Source organism: Talpa europaea (assembly GCF_964194135.1).
Source record: "Talpa europaea genome assembly, chromosome: 8".
NCBI classification, from domain to species: domain Eukaryota; kingdom Metazoa; phylum Chordata; class Mammalia; order Eulipotyphla; family Talpidae; genus Talpa; species Talpa europaea.
The window spans coordinates 23,957,739-23,975,279 of record NC_140075.1 but is presented as its reverse complement, the minus strand read 5'-3'; the positions used below and the strand labels follow the sequence as shown (position 1 = coordinate 23,975,279).

At 41.8% G+C, this 17,541-nt stretch overlaps 1 protein-coding gene across 2 annotated transcripts in view; it reads left to right on the top strand.

Annotated features, from left to right (window-relative positions):
• Nucleotides 1-649: 649 nt before the first annotated feature.
• The window catches only part of ARID3B (AT-rich interaction domain 3B), a gene marked incomplete at both ends in the record, with an annotated part of 43,998 nt that continues 27,106 nt past the window's right edge, over nucleotides 650-17,541 (top strand). Inside the window, one exon of one of the 2 annotated variants that reach the window (XM_084240865.1) lies at nucleotides 650-1,298. In XM_084240865.1, the coding sequence (XP_084096991.1) occupies nucleotides 726-1,298 (573 nt within the window). The remainder of the gene's footprint in view (nucleotides 1,299-17,541) is intronic. The other variant, XM_084240864.1, reaches the window with a different exon arrangement.

The window sequence follows — 17,541 nt, the reverse complement described above, 5'->3', positions numbered from 1 at the left end:
AGTGTTTGTACAGTGAAAACCCAGTTGCCTTTTCAGTAATAAATACATTAATATTTGCTAATGTTGAGGTGGAGAGATCAGAATATAGATGATTACAGACTAGATAGTGTCTGGAATTACTTCACCTGCACAGTCCACCACTACTGAGATTAATCTCAAATTTCCCCCTTAAATCCTGTTCTTCTCCATACTCCTTATCCCACCCCTAACTCCCAGCACTTACTCATCTTAAAACTCAGGTGTAAGAGCATAGGTTTGGTGTACAGAACTCCTGCCCTTTATTAAAGAAAGGGAGTACTTTTTTTTTTTTAAAGATTTATTTATTCATACATGCAAGAGCTAGGGTATAGGCCAGAGGCACAGGGGGGTGAGAGGATTCACCAGAGACAGAGTGGGGAACAGAACAGGCAGGCAGACTGAAATGCACTGCTGAGGGGAGCAGCGGGCGAGACAGGAGAGGTCTCCTGCGCCATGTGGGTAGCTCCCTAGCCAGGGATCTGCAGTGGTTGTAGATTGCTTCATAGGTTGCGTCTTAACCCTTGCGCCACCAGGGAGGCCCAGGGAGTACCTTTTTATACCTGTTTTACACAGTTTCCTCCCCCCCCCCTTTTTTTTTTTCTTCTTTGTGATTTCTATTAACTTCTTAAGGTTTAGACCCAGTGTGCCTGCTGGGCTGTGCCCAGGTTCAGAGCCATGCCAATTGGTGGGTGAAGCTTGAGGCAGTGATGGAGCCACTGCAGCCGCAGAAGCAACAGCAGCAGCAGCAGCAGCAGCAGCCACCACCAACGCAGCAGCCGCCGCACCTGGCTCCTGTGCAGATGGATGCCAGAGAGAAGCAGGGACAGCAGATGAGAGAGGCCCAGTTCTTGTATGCCCAGAAGCTGGTCACACAGCAGACTCTCCTCTCTGCTACACCTGGCAGGCCTTCGGGCAGCCCTGCCCTGGGTCCCCTAGCCCGAGTTCCACCTGCCACGGCGGTGGCCCGAGTTTTTGAGCGGAGCAATGCGAACTCAGAGCCTGAAGAAGAGGAAGGCGGTTTGGAAGATGAGGAGGGGGATGATGATGTTGAAGAGGTGTCTGAGAAGGAGGGCCAGGCTGCTTCAAAATATTTTCATATGCAGAAAGTGGTTCGCCAAGACCCCAGAGCAGCCCCCATATCTGGTCTGCTCCCAGCACCAGGTCTCCCACCTCATGGACAGCAAGCTAAAGAAGACCATACCAAAGAAGCTTCCAAGGCCCCACCTTCCATGTCCTCGGGTGGGCAGCCCAGTTGGAATCTGGATGAGCGACTCAAACAGGTCAGTGTTTCCGCATCGGGAGTCAGTGGGTGTTCCCGAAGGCTAGTCGGAGTGGGGTGCTGGATGACCAGGCCCCTGTTTTGGTGACCTGTGGTCTAGAAATAAATAGACTTTCTTCTTCACAACTGTTTTCTTATTAAAGCAATGAAATATGTAAGTTACTCCTAATGTAGATTGGTCCACATGTGATGTAAAAGAATGTCAGTATAATCTCTCATTTTAAGGAAGGCTGAGCTACCCCAGTGTCGGGAGAGCAACACAGGAGATGTGTAGCTCTAATTACAGTTTTCCTAGTAGTAACACGAAACAACAATCTTGCCTTAGACGGTTTCTTTGTTCCAGTCTAACCCAGAATCATGTTCTTTAAGAACGGTTTTGCTGTCTTGCAGCTAAACAAAGATGGCAAGTAGTGCTTGCATTGTATATATTTTCCATCACATCAAAGATAGTGGTTTCATTTCACCCTTTCATTTCACCCTTTTGAAACAGGGAAGGGTAGATCTCAAAATTGCTTTTAGTGAAGGCAAGTTTAAGTGACTCCCAAACATGGCCAAGTATCAGAGTCGTCAGGTAACTTTAAAAAATGACAAATCCCAGCATTCTCATGAATTATCTTGGGGGTTGAAGCCTAGGGAATCTGTTCTCAGCTGAGCCTTTGACTTCTAATTTCTCTTTCCAACCCGCAAAGTAGCTTTTCCTCACAAAAGAATGAGAATAATAAGTTGTTCCAAGTTAAGTGACTTGATGCTTAGGTGTGGAATTTATGATAGAGCTGTTGCATCTGGGTACTCCCTATAAGCACACACTGTTCATGTGGTTCAGCGGTGCTGTTTAGAAATCAATTGTGAAGAGCTGTGGCTTGAACACAGGGCAACTGAGAAGTCTTCTAAGAAAGGGCCTTTGGAACCTGAAAAGTCAGCTTCTTTGTGTCAAGGAGCCTCATGCAATTGATCTGAGTTTTCCAAGAGCCTGTGTTTGCAGTCGATTCCAGAGCTGGCAAAGTAGGATTCAAATCCCATCTCTTCCATTCACTACCCTTGTGATTTTCTCATGGGACTCTTAATTCCTCTGAGCCAGTGTCAGCTTATCTGTGAAATAAGACTCATAAAGTGTACCTCCCAGCGATGTGTGAGGATTAACTGAGCTAGCACGAGGTCAGCAGCAGTGCTCCAGGTGCTCTTTTATGCAAACACTTCCATTCAGCCCTTGCTGTGTCCACCCAGATGTGTTCTGAAGCAGGAAGACGCTAAGATACACATAGGTTTCTCTCAGATCTCCAGGGTGGTAATGGCAGAGCTAGGACTAGGATCAGAGGATCCCAACTTCCACGACAGCAGCAGCCTGGCCGCCAGCCCAGTCCCGCCTCCCTGCTGATGGCTCTGGTTTTGCAAAACATCTGTGAACAGCCGGCAGCCCCCGCACCGCGGTGTGGTTGGCAGAGTTCCACGCTGGCCGCTGACTCAGCTCAGAGTAGGATCCCGCCCTGACAGCACTGGGAAAGTTCAGGCCCGAGGCAGGCGGCCGGGCTGCCCCCGCCTTGGCAGTTGGCCAGCCTCTGCGTGTGTGCGGTCGTTCCTAGAAAGTGCAGCCGCGTGCGAGGAACAAGTGGAGCTCCAGAGCCTGTCGTCTTCAGGAAGTGCAGCAGGTGTTGAGGTCAAGCCATTAGAGCTTTGAAAAAAGAGACTCTTCAGGACTGGCATGTGCCTGCACACACGTGTGCGTCCTGGCTGGCACCCAGCGCCTCTTCTGTGCGGCGGCAGCCCTGTGGCTAGCCGGCTCAGTGCCCAGTGGGCTGGCTCTTGGTTTCTGAAACCCTCTGAGTTCATTTTAAGCTTCCGAGGCACCCTCACTAATTATAGATTGCTTGGCAGAGCACCTGCCAACATGTTTTATGAATGTCCCTGTAGCTAGAGCCTCATCTTACATCCTAAATTTACCTTCCACCTGGATTTGGAGGTGAAGAGCTGGGTTAGGGGGTTATTGGGTAACAGTGTAACCTGACATGTGCACCTCCTTTTCCTTTTGAATTTAACTTTTCAAAGTCAATTTGGACTGTGCCCTCCTCCTTTGTCTAATTCTGCTTTTAAAAAGAAGAAAATGATGTTCTGGACAATTTTAATAACCTTTATTTTAGTTGTGCTGTGAGGGAGGGAGCTGAAAAAATAATATCCTTGGGGAGAACCTGTGGAAACTACTGCAATCCATGATACTAGCTTTTTTGTTGTTTAAAGTCTGTTTCTTATGCAGCTAAACTCTAGAGAACAGAAACAAAAGTATCCCTTGCCCTGGCAACAACTGGAGATCTTTATCTCTTAAGGTCAACACAAAATGATCCCATTGTTAACATGCGACTGTGTCCATTTTGTTCTTTGCCATAGAGGCCTCTTTGGGCCAGGCCGGTGCTCCTGGGCCAAGGCACACTGCTCGGGGAGCTCACTGTAGCACAGATCAATGTGGGAACCCCGAAGCGGGTGGGTCCTGGGTTGCAGGTTTCGTTCTCTCTTGGGTCAGCTCAAGCCCAACTGCCCAGTCTGCGCTATGGTGTAGATATTTTAAAAACAGTATCAGGGACTCCCTGCTGGTGCAGGGGTGAAGTCTTAGCACTGTCAAGCTATTGCCGGCCACTGCAGCATGAGTTGGATCTCTGGCCAGGGAGCTACCCACATGGCGCAGCAGACCTCTCCTGTCTCGCCCGCCGCTCCCCTCAGCAGTGTATTTCAGTAGGTTCTCCTGTTCTGCTCCCCCCTCTGTTTCTGGTGATTCTCTCACACACTTCTCCACCTCTGGCCTACACCCCAGTTCTTTTATGCATAAATAAATAAAAATAAAACTTTACAAAATAAATTAAAAAAACAACAACAGTATCAGTAAGAAAAGAGTGTTTTTTTTTTTTTTTTACCTTTCTTCCAAGGTGAAAAAGTTCACTCCATCCACCACATAGCTAGCCTTGCTTGGTAAGCCAACAGGAATACTCAAAAGTATCTTGCAAGATTAGGAGGCAGGGGTAGTAGGAACCTTGCCAACTGAAAAACAAAATTCGTGAAGCTTAAAGTGTCCCTAGATTATCTCTTGTTTCTGAAATCCCTATCTTAGAACATGCAAAGCCAAAATAATTTCATAGATTCTCTTTGAAGAAACACTTAGGAAATAATTGGGGTAGGCCTGGATTGTTAGAGAATGAGTAGGTATTCTCTCACACCAGCGTGATTGGAAGGTGGGTAGTGCTGTCGAGCTAGACATTCTCTAGCCCTCAAATTTCGATGAGCAGAGTAAATAATTATAAAACAAGATCACAGGCAAAGGTGAGTGTCCCTTCTCTCAAGAGAGATTGGTGGAGCCCATCAGCACGCATTCAGCGAGGGCGTGTTGCTGGCCTATTGGTGGCGGTCTTCTGTCCTCCCGGGAAGAGGAGGCTATGGGCAGAACAGGCTCTGTCTATCTTGAGCGCATGCGTGGAACCAGGTTTCCTGAAAAGCACAGACTCGCCACCATGAAGTAGAAAGATGGGAACATGGACGCCAGAGTGTGTCTGATGCGCGCATACTTGGGCAGTCGCTTCAGTTATCGGGTGTGGGGAAGAGGCACAAATTCTGGTCTCCAGAATTTGTTATCAAGAGTTTCTTTAACAGTCAGATGTGCTCTCTTGGACTAGATCTCAATTTCTCAGTACGCAATGCATGTCTTTGGAACATTCGAGGCTTTATGTAAAGATTGTGTGAACCATTGCCTGAAAAAGAATACAGTCACAACTTTCCCCTCCACTTTGTTGGAGTGTCTTGCACGCCCCCGGCTTCTGTAATCACAGTGGAATCCCTCTAGATCCGTGGTTCTCAACTGGAGGTCTCAATGCCTCACCCCTCAGGGTTGTTTGACAATGTCAGAGGGCAGTTTTGGTTGTCATGGCCGGGAGGCAGCTTGCTATTGTTTAGTGGGTAGAGGCCCAGTTGTAAATATCCTATCCCCCACAGAAAATAATTACCTGGTTCAAAATGTCAGTAGTGCCAAGATGGAGACTCCTTGCTTGAGAGCGTGTTATCTAGAAGAAACATACTCTGTGCTGTCATCACATGTTGCTCTCCCATTTACTTGACTTGCATTCTTGGTAAATAAGGAGTTTGGATACTTTGAGCTTTCTTTACTTCTATTTTCAATCTCCTTGTTGAGTTCGTGTCTTCATTTGGTAATCATCTGGGTGAACAGACTGTCACTTGGGCAAGGATTAGGCTGAGAACTTGAGCTTTCTTTGGCGCAACCAGAGCTTCTTCTAGCCCAGCGTTCCATGATGCGTAAGCTATTTGTGGTGATTTGTGAGACTGCTTGCCCTTCCAGACATTAACCCCAAAAGAGTAAGGCTTAAATACTCTGTAAACTTATTATTTAGTACCAGATTTCGTTATTAAGTCAGCAGTGGTTTTAGAGCCAAAAGATGTGGGGTTAGAGCCGAGGTCCTCCGTGCTGTCGTACTGGGAACAGATGTCCTCAGCTGCTTCTCTGACCCACATGAAGCCTAGAGAATGATCCTCTCCTGCCATCCCCAGGGAGCGATTTTAAATATGTTACAAAGGTGGAAGAATATGAATGTGAAGGATTTTTGTCAAATTTATACATCATACAAAAGACTAGGTTTGATGTCAGCGGCACCTGAATGTTTTTGAAGCTACAATTTGTGAATTTTACTATGTATATCTTTCTCTTTTTTTTGGATCTTTTTTGCTATCTTTGTAGGTGACATACTCCATAAATCCTAGACGCTCACAACTCCCTTTTAAGATTTCTAGAACTGTGACCAAACTCTAGTATTTGGAAATTCTTGGACACATTTCAAGATTATGTGAGTTTAAGCTAACACTTCACTTTTGAAGCTGCTTCTTTCCATATTAAAATAGGGATACATGCGTATTTTTTTTCCTTTAGGTATAAGGAAGTTTTATTTATCTTAAAGTCTTATAAATACATGATCAGCAACTTTACTTTGGTCCTTAGCCTTCTGACTAAAGACTAATCCTTCCTCACGTGGCCCAGATTCCAGTCCCTCCTAATTTTTAGGGATTTGCTCTGTCAACAAACCCTCCTCACTCTCTTCTGAAGCCTTTCCACATTTGCACTCGTTCTGCAGTGTCCCTATTTTTAAAATCTCTTCAGAAATCTGCCTCAGTTGCTACAAAGAAATGAGATGTCACTTTTAAAAACTCCCAGAACTGGGGCCTCCCTGGTGGTGCAAGGGGTCAAGTCTCAGTACTATGAAGCTATCCACAGCCACTGTAGCATAAGTTCGACCCCGGTCAGGGAGCTACCCACATGGCGCAGCAGACCTCCTGCCTCGCCCGCTGCTCCCCTCATCATATATTTCAGTAGATCTGGCTGTTCTGTTCCCCACTGTCTGGTGAAACCTTTTACCAACCCCCCATACCTCTGGCCTATACCCCAGCTCTTGTAGCACAAATAAATAATTCTTTCAAACAAACAAAAAGCTCCCAGAACTACTTATCTCCTCCCAGCTTATTCTGTAATTCTGTCCCTCACTCCCCACTACAATGCTTAGAGGAATAGCCTGCACCCCTTACTTCTACTCACTTGCTCACTCAACACTGTAGTTTGCACAGCCTCTTCCATGCGCCTGAATTTCCTCTTGGTAAGGCACCAGTGACCACCCTCTTGCGAACTAAGCCCAGCCTGCCCTCACCTCATTTGATTTCTCAGCAGTTTCAAATACAGGAGACCCTTATCCATGAAACATTCTCTTCTTTCACGCTCTCTAGGCCTCCCAGCGGCTTATTTCCCTTCATCTCATTATCTTCTCTCTGGTCTCTACAACTCCCAGCTTCCCAGGACTCGGGCCTAACCTCTTCTCTGTATGCTCCATCTGGGCTGTGGCTTTCACTCTTTTGCCTGTAAATAGTCTCCACAAGCCACTGGCGGAGTCCATGTTTCTATACTGAGCTCAGGGGATGTATTCCCACCTGCCTTCTCGACATTCCGTTTACCTGTTTTACTCAAATCTTAAGTTTAACGATATAAAAGCTGAACTCTTGATTTCCAGCCTTCTCCCCCAGAACTGTTTCCTCCTTCATTGCCCTTCTCTGTAAATGACATTTCTATAGCTTTAGTCACACAAATCAGAAATTGTGGAGATGACTGTCTTTCACCAAGTCTTACCTATTTTCTGTCTTAAGTATCTAGAATCCTGCCATTTGTGTCCTACTCTATCACTTGTACCTACTCCCAGCTACCTACCTATGCTATCGTTTTCTAGCTATCAACAGGTTTCTGTGTCCTCCCTTTCCAATTTGACAGTTCTACACAACAGCTAACGTGACTTTCTAAAAAATGAGAATGTCTCTTTTTGTGCCCTCCAAGTATAAAGTCGGTTGCACTAGTTATAAGAACTAAAATCTGCATGGTGTGAGCCCTGCCTGCTTTCCAGCCTTATTTTTGACATCACCTGACCTGTCACTCTAACCCCCAACCATCTAAGCCTTTGCATCTTCTAGCCCTTGTGCCTAGAACCCTCACCCAGACTGCTTCTGACCCAGCCCTCAGGTCTCCCCTTACACATCACCTCCTTGCAGGCACTGTTCGCTCCTTTAGTTTAGAACAGGGTTTTCCTGTTACATGTTGTCACTGAATATTATTCTTTCATATTTGTGCAAAATTCTTCTCAGGGCGGTACATTTGTTGCAGTTGATCAGGCTATGCCAACACATAATTATCACCTACAGTTTGTAGTTTACATTAGGTTTCACTTGGTGTTAGAGATTCTGTGGGTTTGCACAAATGTGTGATGACATATAGCCACCATTGAAGTATCCTACAGAATAGTTTTACAGCTGTAAAAATCCCCTGTGCTCTGTTCATCCCTCCACCTGGCCAGCCCCAAAAACCATGATGCTTTTATTGTCTTTTCTAGAATGTGGAAGAGATGGAATAACACAGTACAGCAGATCCCCAAATAATGTTTTCAAATAATCTTTTTGTTCAACAAAAGCCCAACTGACAGTGAACAAAACAAGCAACTATTGACTACATGAAGCGAGGATTTGGTGTATATAGCCTTTTCAGATTGATGGTTTTTTATTTAGTATAAACATTTAAGTTTCCCTCGTGTCTTTTCATGACTTGACAGCTCTTCTTTTTTTTTCAAAAGCACTGAATAATATTACATTGTCTGGATGTAACACAGTTTATTTACCCATTCACCTACTGAGGAGCATCTTGCTTGCTTACAAGTTTTGGCAAGTATGATTAAAGCTGCTGTGAACAGGGGCCTCCCTGATGGCACAGGGGTTAAAGTCTCAGTGCTATAAAGCTCTCACCAGCCACTGCAGCACAAGTTAGATCCCCGGCCAGGGAGCTGACCCATGTGGCACAGCACACCTCTCCTGTCTCTCCTGCTGCTCCCCTCAGCAATGTGTTTCAGTAGATCTGCCTGTTCTGCTCCCCACTCTGTCTCTGGTGAATCCTCTCACTCCCTGCACCTCTGGCCTATACCCCAGTTTTTGTATGCATAAAATAAATCTTTTAAAAAATATTAAAAGCTACTGTAATCATCTGTATATGGGTTTTTGTGTAGGCATAGTTTTCAATTCCTTTGGGTAAATTTCAAGAGCATGGTTATTGGATTCTCTTCTAAAATGATACTTTTGTAGGAAACTGTCACTATTTTCCAAAGTGACTGTACCGCTTTGCATTCCCACCAGCAATGAATGATAGCTCCTGTTACTAGCACTTGGTGGTGTTTGTGTTTGAGATTTGGGCTACGGTTGTTTTCTTTTTAATAGGGATTTTTATTGACACAATTGTAGACTCACCTGCAGCTGCAGTTTCTCCTAGCAGTAGCGTTTTATAAAGTGAATAGACTATGATCTTATTTACATTTCCCAAGTTTTATTTGTACTTTGTGTGTCAGTTCTGTGTTTAAACCTTTTTAGTTGTATCTTTAACTCATCTGAAATTCTTGTTACAATAAATGCAATTGAGGCTCTAGATCACATGTGCTGTAGCACACAAGTTTTGATACACAGTGCTTGCAGTGGTTGTAATAAACATTTTGTCATTTCACTTGTGATTGTTCCATGAACTCTCAGGTTGTTCAGAAGTGTCACTTGGTTTTCAAATACTTTTTCTAAAATACTAATTTATAGCTCAATTATTGTGACCAGATCATTGGTTTGACATCAGTTTTCTGGAATATGTTAAGATATCTTTTAGTATAACCTGTTTCTATAATTTCTCCAGGTGTACTTGGAAAGAATGTATTTTCCATGTTTATCTACTGAGTCAAGCTTATTAATGGTGTTATTGCTTATCTTTATCCTAACTAACATTTGTTTGCATGAATAGTTTTAGGAATAGATGAGTTAAAATAGTCCAGTGCAGACCTGTCTTTTAAATAGTATTAAATGTGCCTTTTTTCCCTTACACGTTCTAATCTTTGTGTCTTGAGAACACAAATAAAAGTCCTGTAATATCTGCTGTGCCCCTTTTTAAGATTAATTTGATCAATTTACTGATAAGGACTGGTGAGATTCTTGGAATTTTTTCCTCCCTCTTATTTTGGAAATTCAGTTTAACCGTATTTTTTCTTACTTCGTTGTTTTCTCCTTTCCTGTTTTTTGTTCATAGGATTGAGTTTCCTTTACTCTATCTCCTCTGTGAGTTTAGAAATTATACTTCCTGTTTCAGTTCTCTTATTGGCTACTTTTAGATTTTAACTTGCATTCTTGACTGTTTGCACTACTTTCAAACAATATTAGAGCCTAAAAAATTTTGAGTTTTAAATTCTACCTCTTCCCATCTTCCCATTTATTGTGGCCAGTATTTTAGTTATAATTTGTTTTCACCTCCTCCCCCAAGTTAGCTCTCCCCCGCAACATTCTGTATTTATTTAGAATTCCCAGCAAGTTTATCCGTTTCTTTTCTCACCTTTACTTATTTCCGTTTGGGCTCAGTTTTCCTTTTCCAGTTTTACTAATTCTTTTGGCAGAGATTTGTATATAATAGACTCATTTATGGTATGTTTTGAAAAAGTTTTTAAAATTTTGTATCTTTGTTTATTACCCTAGTTGTTGGTCAGTTGTTTATAGCTTTAGGTCCTTGATTGACCATTATTTTCCTTAACACTTTGATGATTCCATTGCCTCATAGCAACTTTTTTTAAAAATTTACTTTATTTATGCATACAAAAACTGAGGTGCAGACCAGAGGTGCAGGGAATGAGAGGATTTACCAGAGACAGAGTGGGGAGCAGAACAGGCAGATCTACTGAAATGCACTGCTGAGGACAGCAGCGGGCGAGACTTGAGAGGTCTGCTGTGCCTTGTAGGTTAGCTCCCTGGCCAGGGATCAAACTCATGCTGCAGTGGCTGGTGATAGCTTGACAGCACTGAGACTTTAACCCCTGAGCCACGAGGGAGGCCCCCAGCAACTGTTTTTACTGTTAACCTTCCTGAATATTTTTCTCTCTTGCAGCTTTTAAAATTCTCTTTTTGATGCTATATTTTGCACATCTATCAATGCTATGTTCTCTCAGTTTGGACTTATTTATCCCACCTCACCTGTTCCTTCAACCTAATTTATGTCTTTATTTTTCTTGACTGCTATTTTATTCTTGACCACTGTTCTGATAAAAGTCTTTGAATCTTCTTTAGTCTTCTCTATATTGCTTCTTTCATGACCTTTACACTTTATGCCATTTTCATTTATTCTAGAATATTTTCATATTCCATTTTCCAACTTCTAATTCTCTCTGCAGCTCTGTCTATTCTGCTTTGTAATTTTTTAAAAATTATCTTCATAGTGTGTTTACATTCTATACTTTTTTTGCTTTTAAAAATATGCCTGTCCAGGCCTCCCTGGAGGCGCAGTGGTTAAAGACAGCGCTATCAAGCTATCTCCAGCCACTGCAGCATGAGTTCAACCCCCTGCCAGCCAGGGCGCTAACCCACATGGCACAGCAGAGCTTTCCTGTCTCACTTGCTGCTCCCTTCAGCAGTGTATTTCAGTACATCTACCTGTTCTGCTCCCCACTCTTTCTGGTGAATCCTCTCACCAGCCCCCCCCTCTGGCTTACACCCCAGTTCTTATATACAAAAAATAAATCTTTAAAATAAAATACCTGTTCTTACCTTATGGTTAGCTCTTTGATCATCTTTAACTTTTTAAATACTTTATCTTACAGAATTATTAAGAATTTTTATTGTGGAAATCCCAAACATACCAAAGAAGAGATTAATGGTAATAAACTTTACCCAACTTTCAACAATACCAGTATTCTGGCATTCTTTCAACATGCTTATTGTAAAGATGCTTTTAGATTATTATTTCTAACTCTTTGAGGTAAGGTCTCCTTGTGTCATGCTGCTCTCCCATCTGATGGCTTATTTCAAAACTCTTAGCATGGTTTTTGGTTTGTGCAGTGTAAGTTCATTTTGAGTTGGGATTTGTTTCTGTGGGAGTCCCATGTGCTTTGGATTATGGAAACATTCCTAAGGAAAGTCTTATTTTCTCCTCTGCCGGGCTCTTACAAGTTTAGTTGGTTGTAATTGGTTTGGAGTAGTGTGAATTTCTGTTATGCATCTGTGGCTAGTGAGAACCAAGGTTTCTATTTCTTATTAATCCTTTTTTTCCATGTGGCCCTTGGCAGATAGAATGTTCCTTGCTTCTCCAGGCTAATGGGCAGTATTTTAGGCTCCAGCTTATGGCGGTTTGGAGTGTAGTCTTTTATGGCCTCTGACGTTATGCATTTATCTCAGTTCTGGTTCCTGGCATGCAGGGGACCTGCAGCCTGGACTCCTCTTGTGGGGGTGATTAAATCCCCAGTCCTTGGGCCCTTAGTTGTTAAGAACTCTATCTCCATTCTTCCTTGAGCCCTTCAGCTTCAGCACATACTCGATGTTTGCTGATTCCTTTCTTTTTGTTTCTGGCCCTGTGGAATCTACTTTCTTTCTTTGGCTTCAGGCTTAGCCCACGTGTAGAGTTATGAAGTGTTAAATTTTTTATCTAGCATTTCTGTGTGAAGTTTTCTTTGGAGAGCTCTGGTACATCAAACTATCCTCTCCATGGCTTCGTTTTGCTTTTGTTTTTGATTTTTAATAACTTAGACTCTTTGACCTCCTGTTATTCATCATGTTGTGTGAGGCAGACCCTGATATGCCCTGTTTAAATGTTAGTTTTATTTTTGCAGATGAGGCAAGAAGGTAAAGTGGGGTTTCTTGTGTTTTCAAAGTTGGGCAGTTGTGTAACCAGGCAGGCCAACTTAAGCCTCCATGCTTCTCCCTCTCCCCTCTCTCCCTCCGTTCCAAATAGCTCAGGACAGAGGTTCAGGTCTCTCAATGGCGTTATTATTTTTCTGATTGTCAAAACAATTCAGACTCAGAGAATATAAAAATTTGTAAAGTAGAATATATCGTTATAACCACATAGCTATAACCATATTTTCTTGTATTTCATTTGTATGTTTAAAGAATGCCTAATATAGGCATATTTCTAATTTTATATACAATTTTATGCCCAACTTTTATTACCTAACAGACCACAAGCAATTTCTATCATTAAAATTTAGGGCCGGGGCCTCCCCTGGTGGCGCAGCGGTTGAGCGCTGGGCTGCGAAGCTGCCCGCAACCTCTGCAGCGCCAGTTCGATCCCCGGCCACCAGCGAGGGTCATGCACGCAGACCTCTCCTGCCGCCTGCTGCTCCCCTCAGCAGTGTATTTCATTGGTCTGCCTGTTCTGTTCCCTGCTCTGGCTCTAGTGAATTCTCTCACCCTCCCGCGCTTCTGACAATACCCAGTGCTTGAATAAATAAATAAATAAATCTTTAAAATTTAGGGCCTCCCCAGTGGTGCAGTGGTTGAGCACTGGGTTGTGAAGCTGCCTGCAGCCTCTGCAGCGCCGGTTCAATCCCCAGCCACCGGGCAAGGATCCCACATGGCGCACAGACCTCTCCTGCCACCTGCTGCTCCCCTCAGCAGTGTATTTCATCAGTCTGCCTGTTCTGCTCCCCGCTCTGGCTCTGGCGAAATCTCTCACCCTCCCGCGCTTCTGACCGCCCCCAGTGCTTGTATAAATAAATAAATAAATAAATAAATCTTTAAAAAAAATTTCATCTTAAGTTATTATTTTTTAAGAGTTTGATTTTTTAAAAAACAGACTACAGAAGTTATATTGACTCATGATTTTAGAAATTGTGAAGTCAAAGTTACCCCATCTCTCCACAGGTCATTGTTCACAGTTCAGTCTATACCATTTCAGAGTTTTTCTCTTCCCAAATATATTTTTTTTGTTTTAACAAAATAGGAAGTCTACATATGTTCTACAACTTTGTCGCTCAACATACGCATTCTTCTGTGTGTATTCATAGAGATCTATTAATGTTTTTAAAATCACTTGTCTCAGAATTTCATAGGTAGTGTGAATAGATGCTCATGAAAGATTAAAACAATACAAGAAGATACACAGTAGAAATATATAACTTAACAGAATATTACAGTGTCCTGTAACCTACCCTACTCCCTTCCCACAGCAAGCCACAAATGGACATCAGTCAGCTTCAAATGACATTTCTGTATATTTAACTATTTAAGTATATAGCCATGGGATGTTAAAAGTGTGTGTGTGTGTGTGTGTGTGTGTGTGTTCAGCATGAGTACAAGCTATGTTTGTAGATGCTGTGTGATACACCTTTGCCTTTGTGTTTGTATTACTCTGGTAGGATAGGTTATTCTAGACGTTGGATTTGCTGTATCAGGTGATATATGTTCATTATTATTTTTCATAAGTTTATTTGCCTTTTTTATTTGTTTCAACTTAACTACTTACATCTTTTGCTCATTTTCTTTTTTTTTAAATTGTAATAAGCACGTGAGATGTACTATTGTTAACTATATGCTTGTGCCTTTTCCTCCCCATACCCTCCTTCCCCAGCCCCTGACAGCAACCACTCTTCTCTGCTTTGATGTTTTTGACTACTTCAGATCCCTGATATAAGTGGAATCAAGTGACCTTTGTTCTCTGTGACTGACTTATTTCACTTTATTTATATTTATTTAAATTTTTATTCAAGTATTTGTCATAACATCCTCCAGGTTTATTTATGCCATTATATATTGCAGGATTTCCTTTTTTATGACTGAATAACATTCCATTGTGTGTATAGCCAGCATTTCCTTTATATGTTCATCCACCAATGGACTCTTGGGTTAAATGGGCATCTCGGTGGTTGTGAGCAATGCTGCAGTGGACATGGGAGCACAGCTGTCTCTCTGCGATCCTGATTGCCATTCATTTGGATGGATACCTAAACATAGAGTTGTTGGATCATATATAGTTGCTCTTTCCGCCGGAAAACCTCCATATTGTTCTGCCCATCAGGTGCATCCATTTTACTTTCCCATCAACAGTGTAGAAGGATTCTCGTTTTTCCACATCCTCTTCAACACCCATTATTTCCTGATTTTGTTTATTTGTTTTTATAATGACTATTCTGACAGATGTTAGGTGATATCTCATTGTGGTCTTGATTTGCATTTCCCTGGTGATTTATGATGTTGATCTTTTCCTATACATATTAGGAATCTGTATGTCCTCTTTGAAGAAATACATTCAGATCTTTTTCCCAGTTTTTTCCATTAGGTTTTTTGCTATTAAGTTGTGGGAGTTCCTTTTATCATTTGAATATTATTAATCCCTAATCAGATAAATGGTTTGTAAATATTTTCTTCCATTAAATAAGTGGCCTTTTTAGTCTGTTCTTTTTTCCTTTGCTGTGTAGAAGTATTTTCATTTGATGTAGTCCCACATCTCTGTTTTTGCTTTTTTTGATGCCTGTGCTTTTAGTATCATGTCCAAGAAATCATTGCCAAGTTAATATCACAAAGTTTTCATCCTATGTTTTCTTCCAGGAGCTTTATAGTTTCACTTTTTTTTTTTTTTAGACTTTTATTTATTTACTTTTGCATACAAGAACTGGGGTGCAGGCCACAGGTGGGGTGGCGAGAGGATTCACCAGAGACAGAGTAGGGAACAGAACAGGCAGATCTACTGAAATACACTGTTAAGGAAAGCAGTGAGCAAGATTTATGCTGCGCCATAGGGGGGTCAGCTCCATGACTGGGGACAAAACTCAGGCTATTGACATAAGCCACCAGGGAGACCCTATTTTCACATCTTATTGTTTAAGTCTTTAATACATTTTGAGTTGATTTGATGGATGGTGTAAGATGATGGTTCTGTTTTATTCTTTTACTCGTGGATATTCAGTTTTTCCAGTACCATTTGTTGTAGAGATTCTCCTTTCCCCATTGTATATTCTTATCAAAGATTAGTTGACCTTAGATGTGTGGGTTTATTTCTGGGTTCTTTATTCTGTTCTGTTGGTCTGTATGTCTGTCTTAATGTCTGTACCATACTGTTTTGGTTACTGTAGCTTTTATAATATGGTTTGAAATCGGGTATTTTAGAATCAGGAGTCAGCTCTGTTAATCTTTCTTAAAATTACTTATATGGGTTCCATATAAATTTTGTTTTTTTTTTTTTAAAGATTTATTTATTTATACAAGAACCTGGGTACAGGTCAGAGGCGCGGGAGGGTGAGAGAATTCACCAGAGACATAGTGGGGAGCAGAACAGGCAGATGGACCAAAGGCACTGCTGAGGGGAGCAGAGGGCGAGGCAGGAGAGGTCTGCTGCGCCATGTAGGTTTCTCCCTGGCCGGCCAGGAATTGAATCAGTGCTGCAGAGGCTGCGGACAGCTTCACAGCGCTGTGCTCAACCTGCTGCGCCACCGGGGAGACCCTCCCTATGAATTTTAGAATTGTTTATTCTGTTTCTGTAAGAGTGATGCCACTGAAAATTTTGTAGTGATTGTATCAAACCTGTACATCACTTTGGGTAGTATTGACCTTCTAACAATATTAAGCCTTCTACTCCATAAATGTGGGATATCTTGCTATTTATCTAGGTCTTTAATTTTTTTTAACCAATGTTTTATAGTGTTGAGTACATGACACTTTCCTCTCTTTAGTTAAGTTTATTCCTAGGTAATTTATTCTATTTGATAAAATTATAAATGATACCATTTTCTTAATTCCTTTCTCAAATTGTTGTTAGTGTATGAAAACACAACTGGTTTCTTATGTTGATTTTGTATCCTGCAGTGTTCTAGAATTTATTAGTTCTGACAGGATTTTTAGTGGAATGTTTAGCGTTCTCCACATATAGGATCGTGTCATCTATGAACAGAAATAATTTTACTTTTTCCTTTACAATTTTGATGTCTTTTATTTCTTTTTCTTGCCTAATTGAGCTATCTAGGACCTCCAGTACTATAGAATAAAAGGAATAAGTGTAGCATCCTTACCTTGTCCCTGGTCTTAGAGAGAAAACTGTTACTGTTAGTTTTTCACTATATGTTAGCTTTGGGCTTTTGTTATATCACCTTTACGATGTTGAGAGTAATTCCTTCTATTCGTAGTTTGCTGAGTATTTTTATCATGAAATGGTATTAATTTTGTCAGATGTTTTTCCTGCATCTTCTTAGATAATCATGTGATTTTTTTTTTTTTTTATCCTTCATTCTGTCGAGGTGGGTGTCACTTTGATTTTTGTATGTTGAATTGTCCTTGCATGCCAGGGAATAAATCCCACTTGTTAACAGTGTATGATTCTAAAGTGTGCTGTGGAGTGTGGTTTACTAGTCAGTGGTTAAGGATTTTGTATCTATATTCATCAGAGAGGACTATTGTGTCCTAGTCTGGATTTAGTATAAGGGTGATATTGGCCTCATAAACTATAATTTGGGAGTGTTCGCTCCTCTTCAATTTTTGGAAGAAAGTGGGAAAGATGGTGTTGATTCTTTAGACATTTGTTAGAATTTACCAGTGAGGCCAACTGGTCTTGGCTTTTCCTTCTTGAGGGGTTTTCATCTCCTTACCAGTTGCAGATCTGTTGACAGTCTCTGTTTCATCATGATTTCAGTCTTGGATAAGTTTCTAGTAGTTTATCCTTTCTTCTAGGCTGTCCAATTTGTAGGCATCATTATTTAGGGTAGTCCCTAGGGCCCTTTATATTTCTGTAGTATTTATTGTAATACCTCTGCTTTCATTTTTTTTTTTAAAGATGTATTTATTTATGCATAGAAGAACTGGGGTACAGACCAGAGGTGTGGGGAGTGAGAGGACTTACCAGAGACAGAGTTGGGAGCAGGACAGGTGACTCTTCTGAAATACACTGCCAAGGGGAAGCAGCA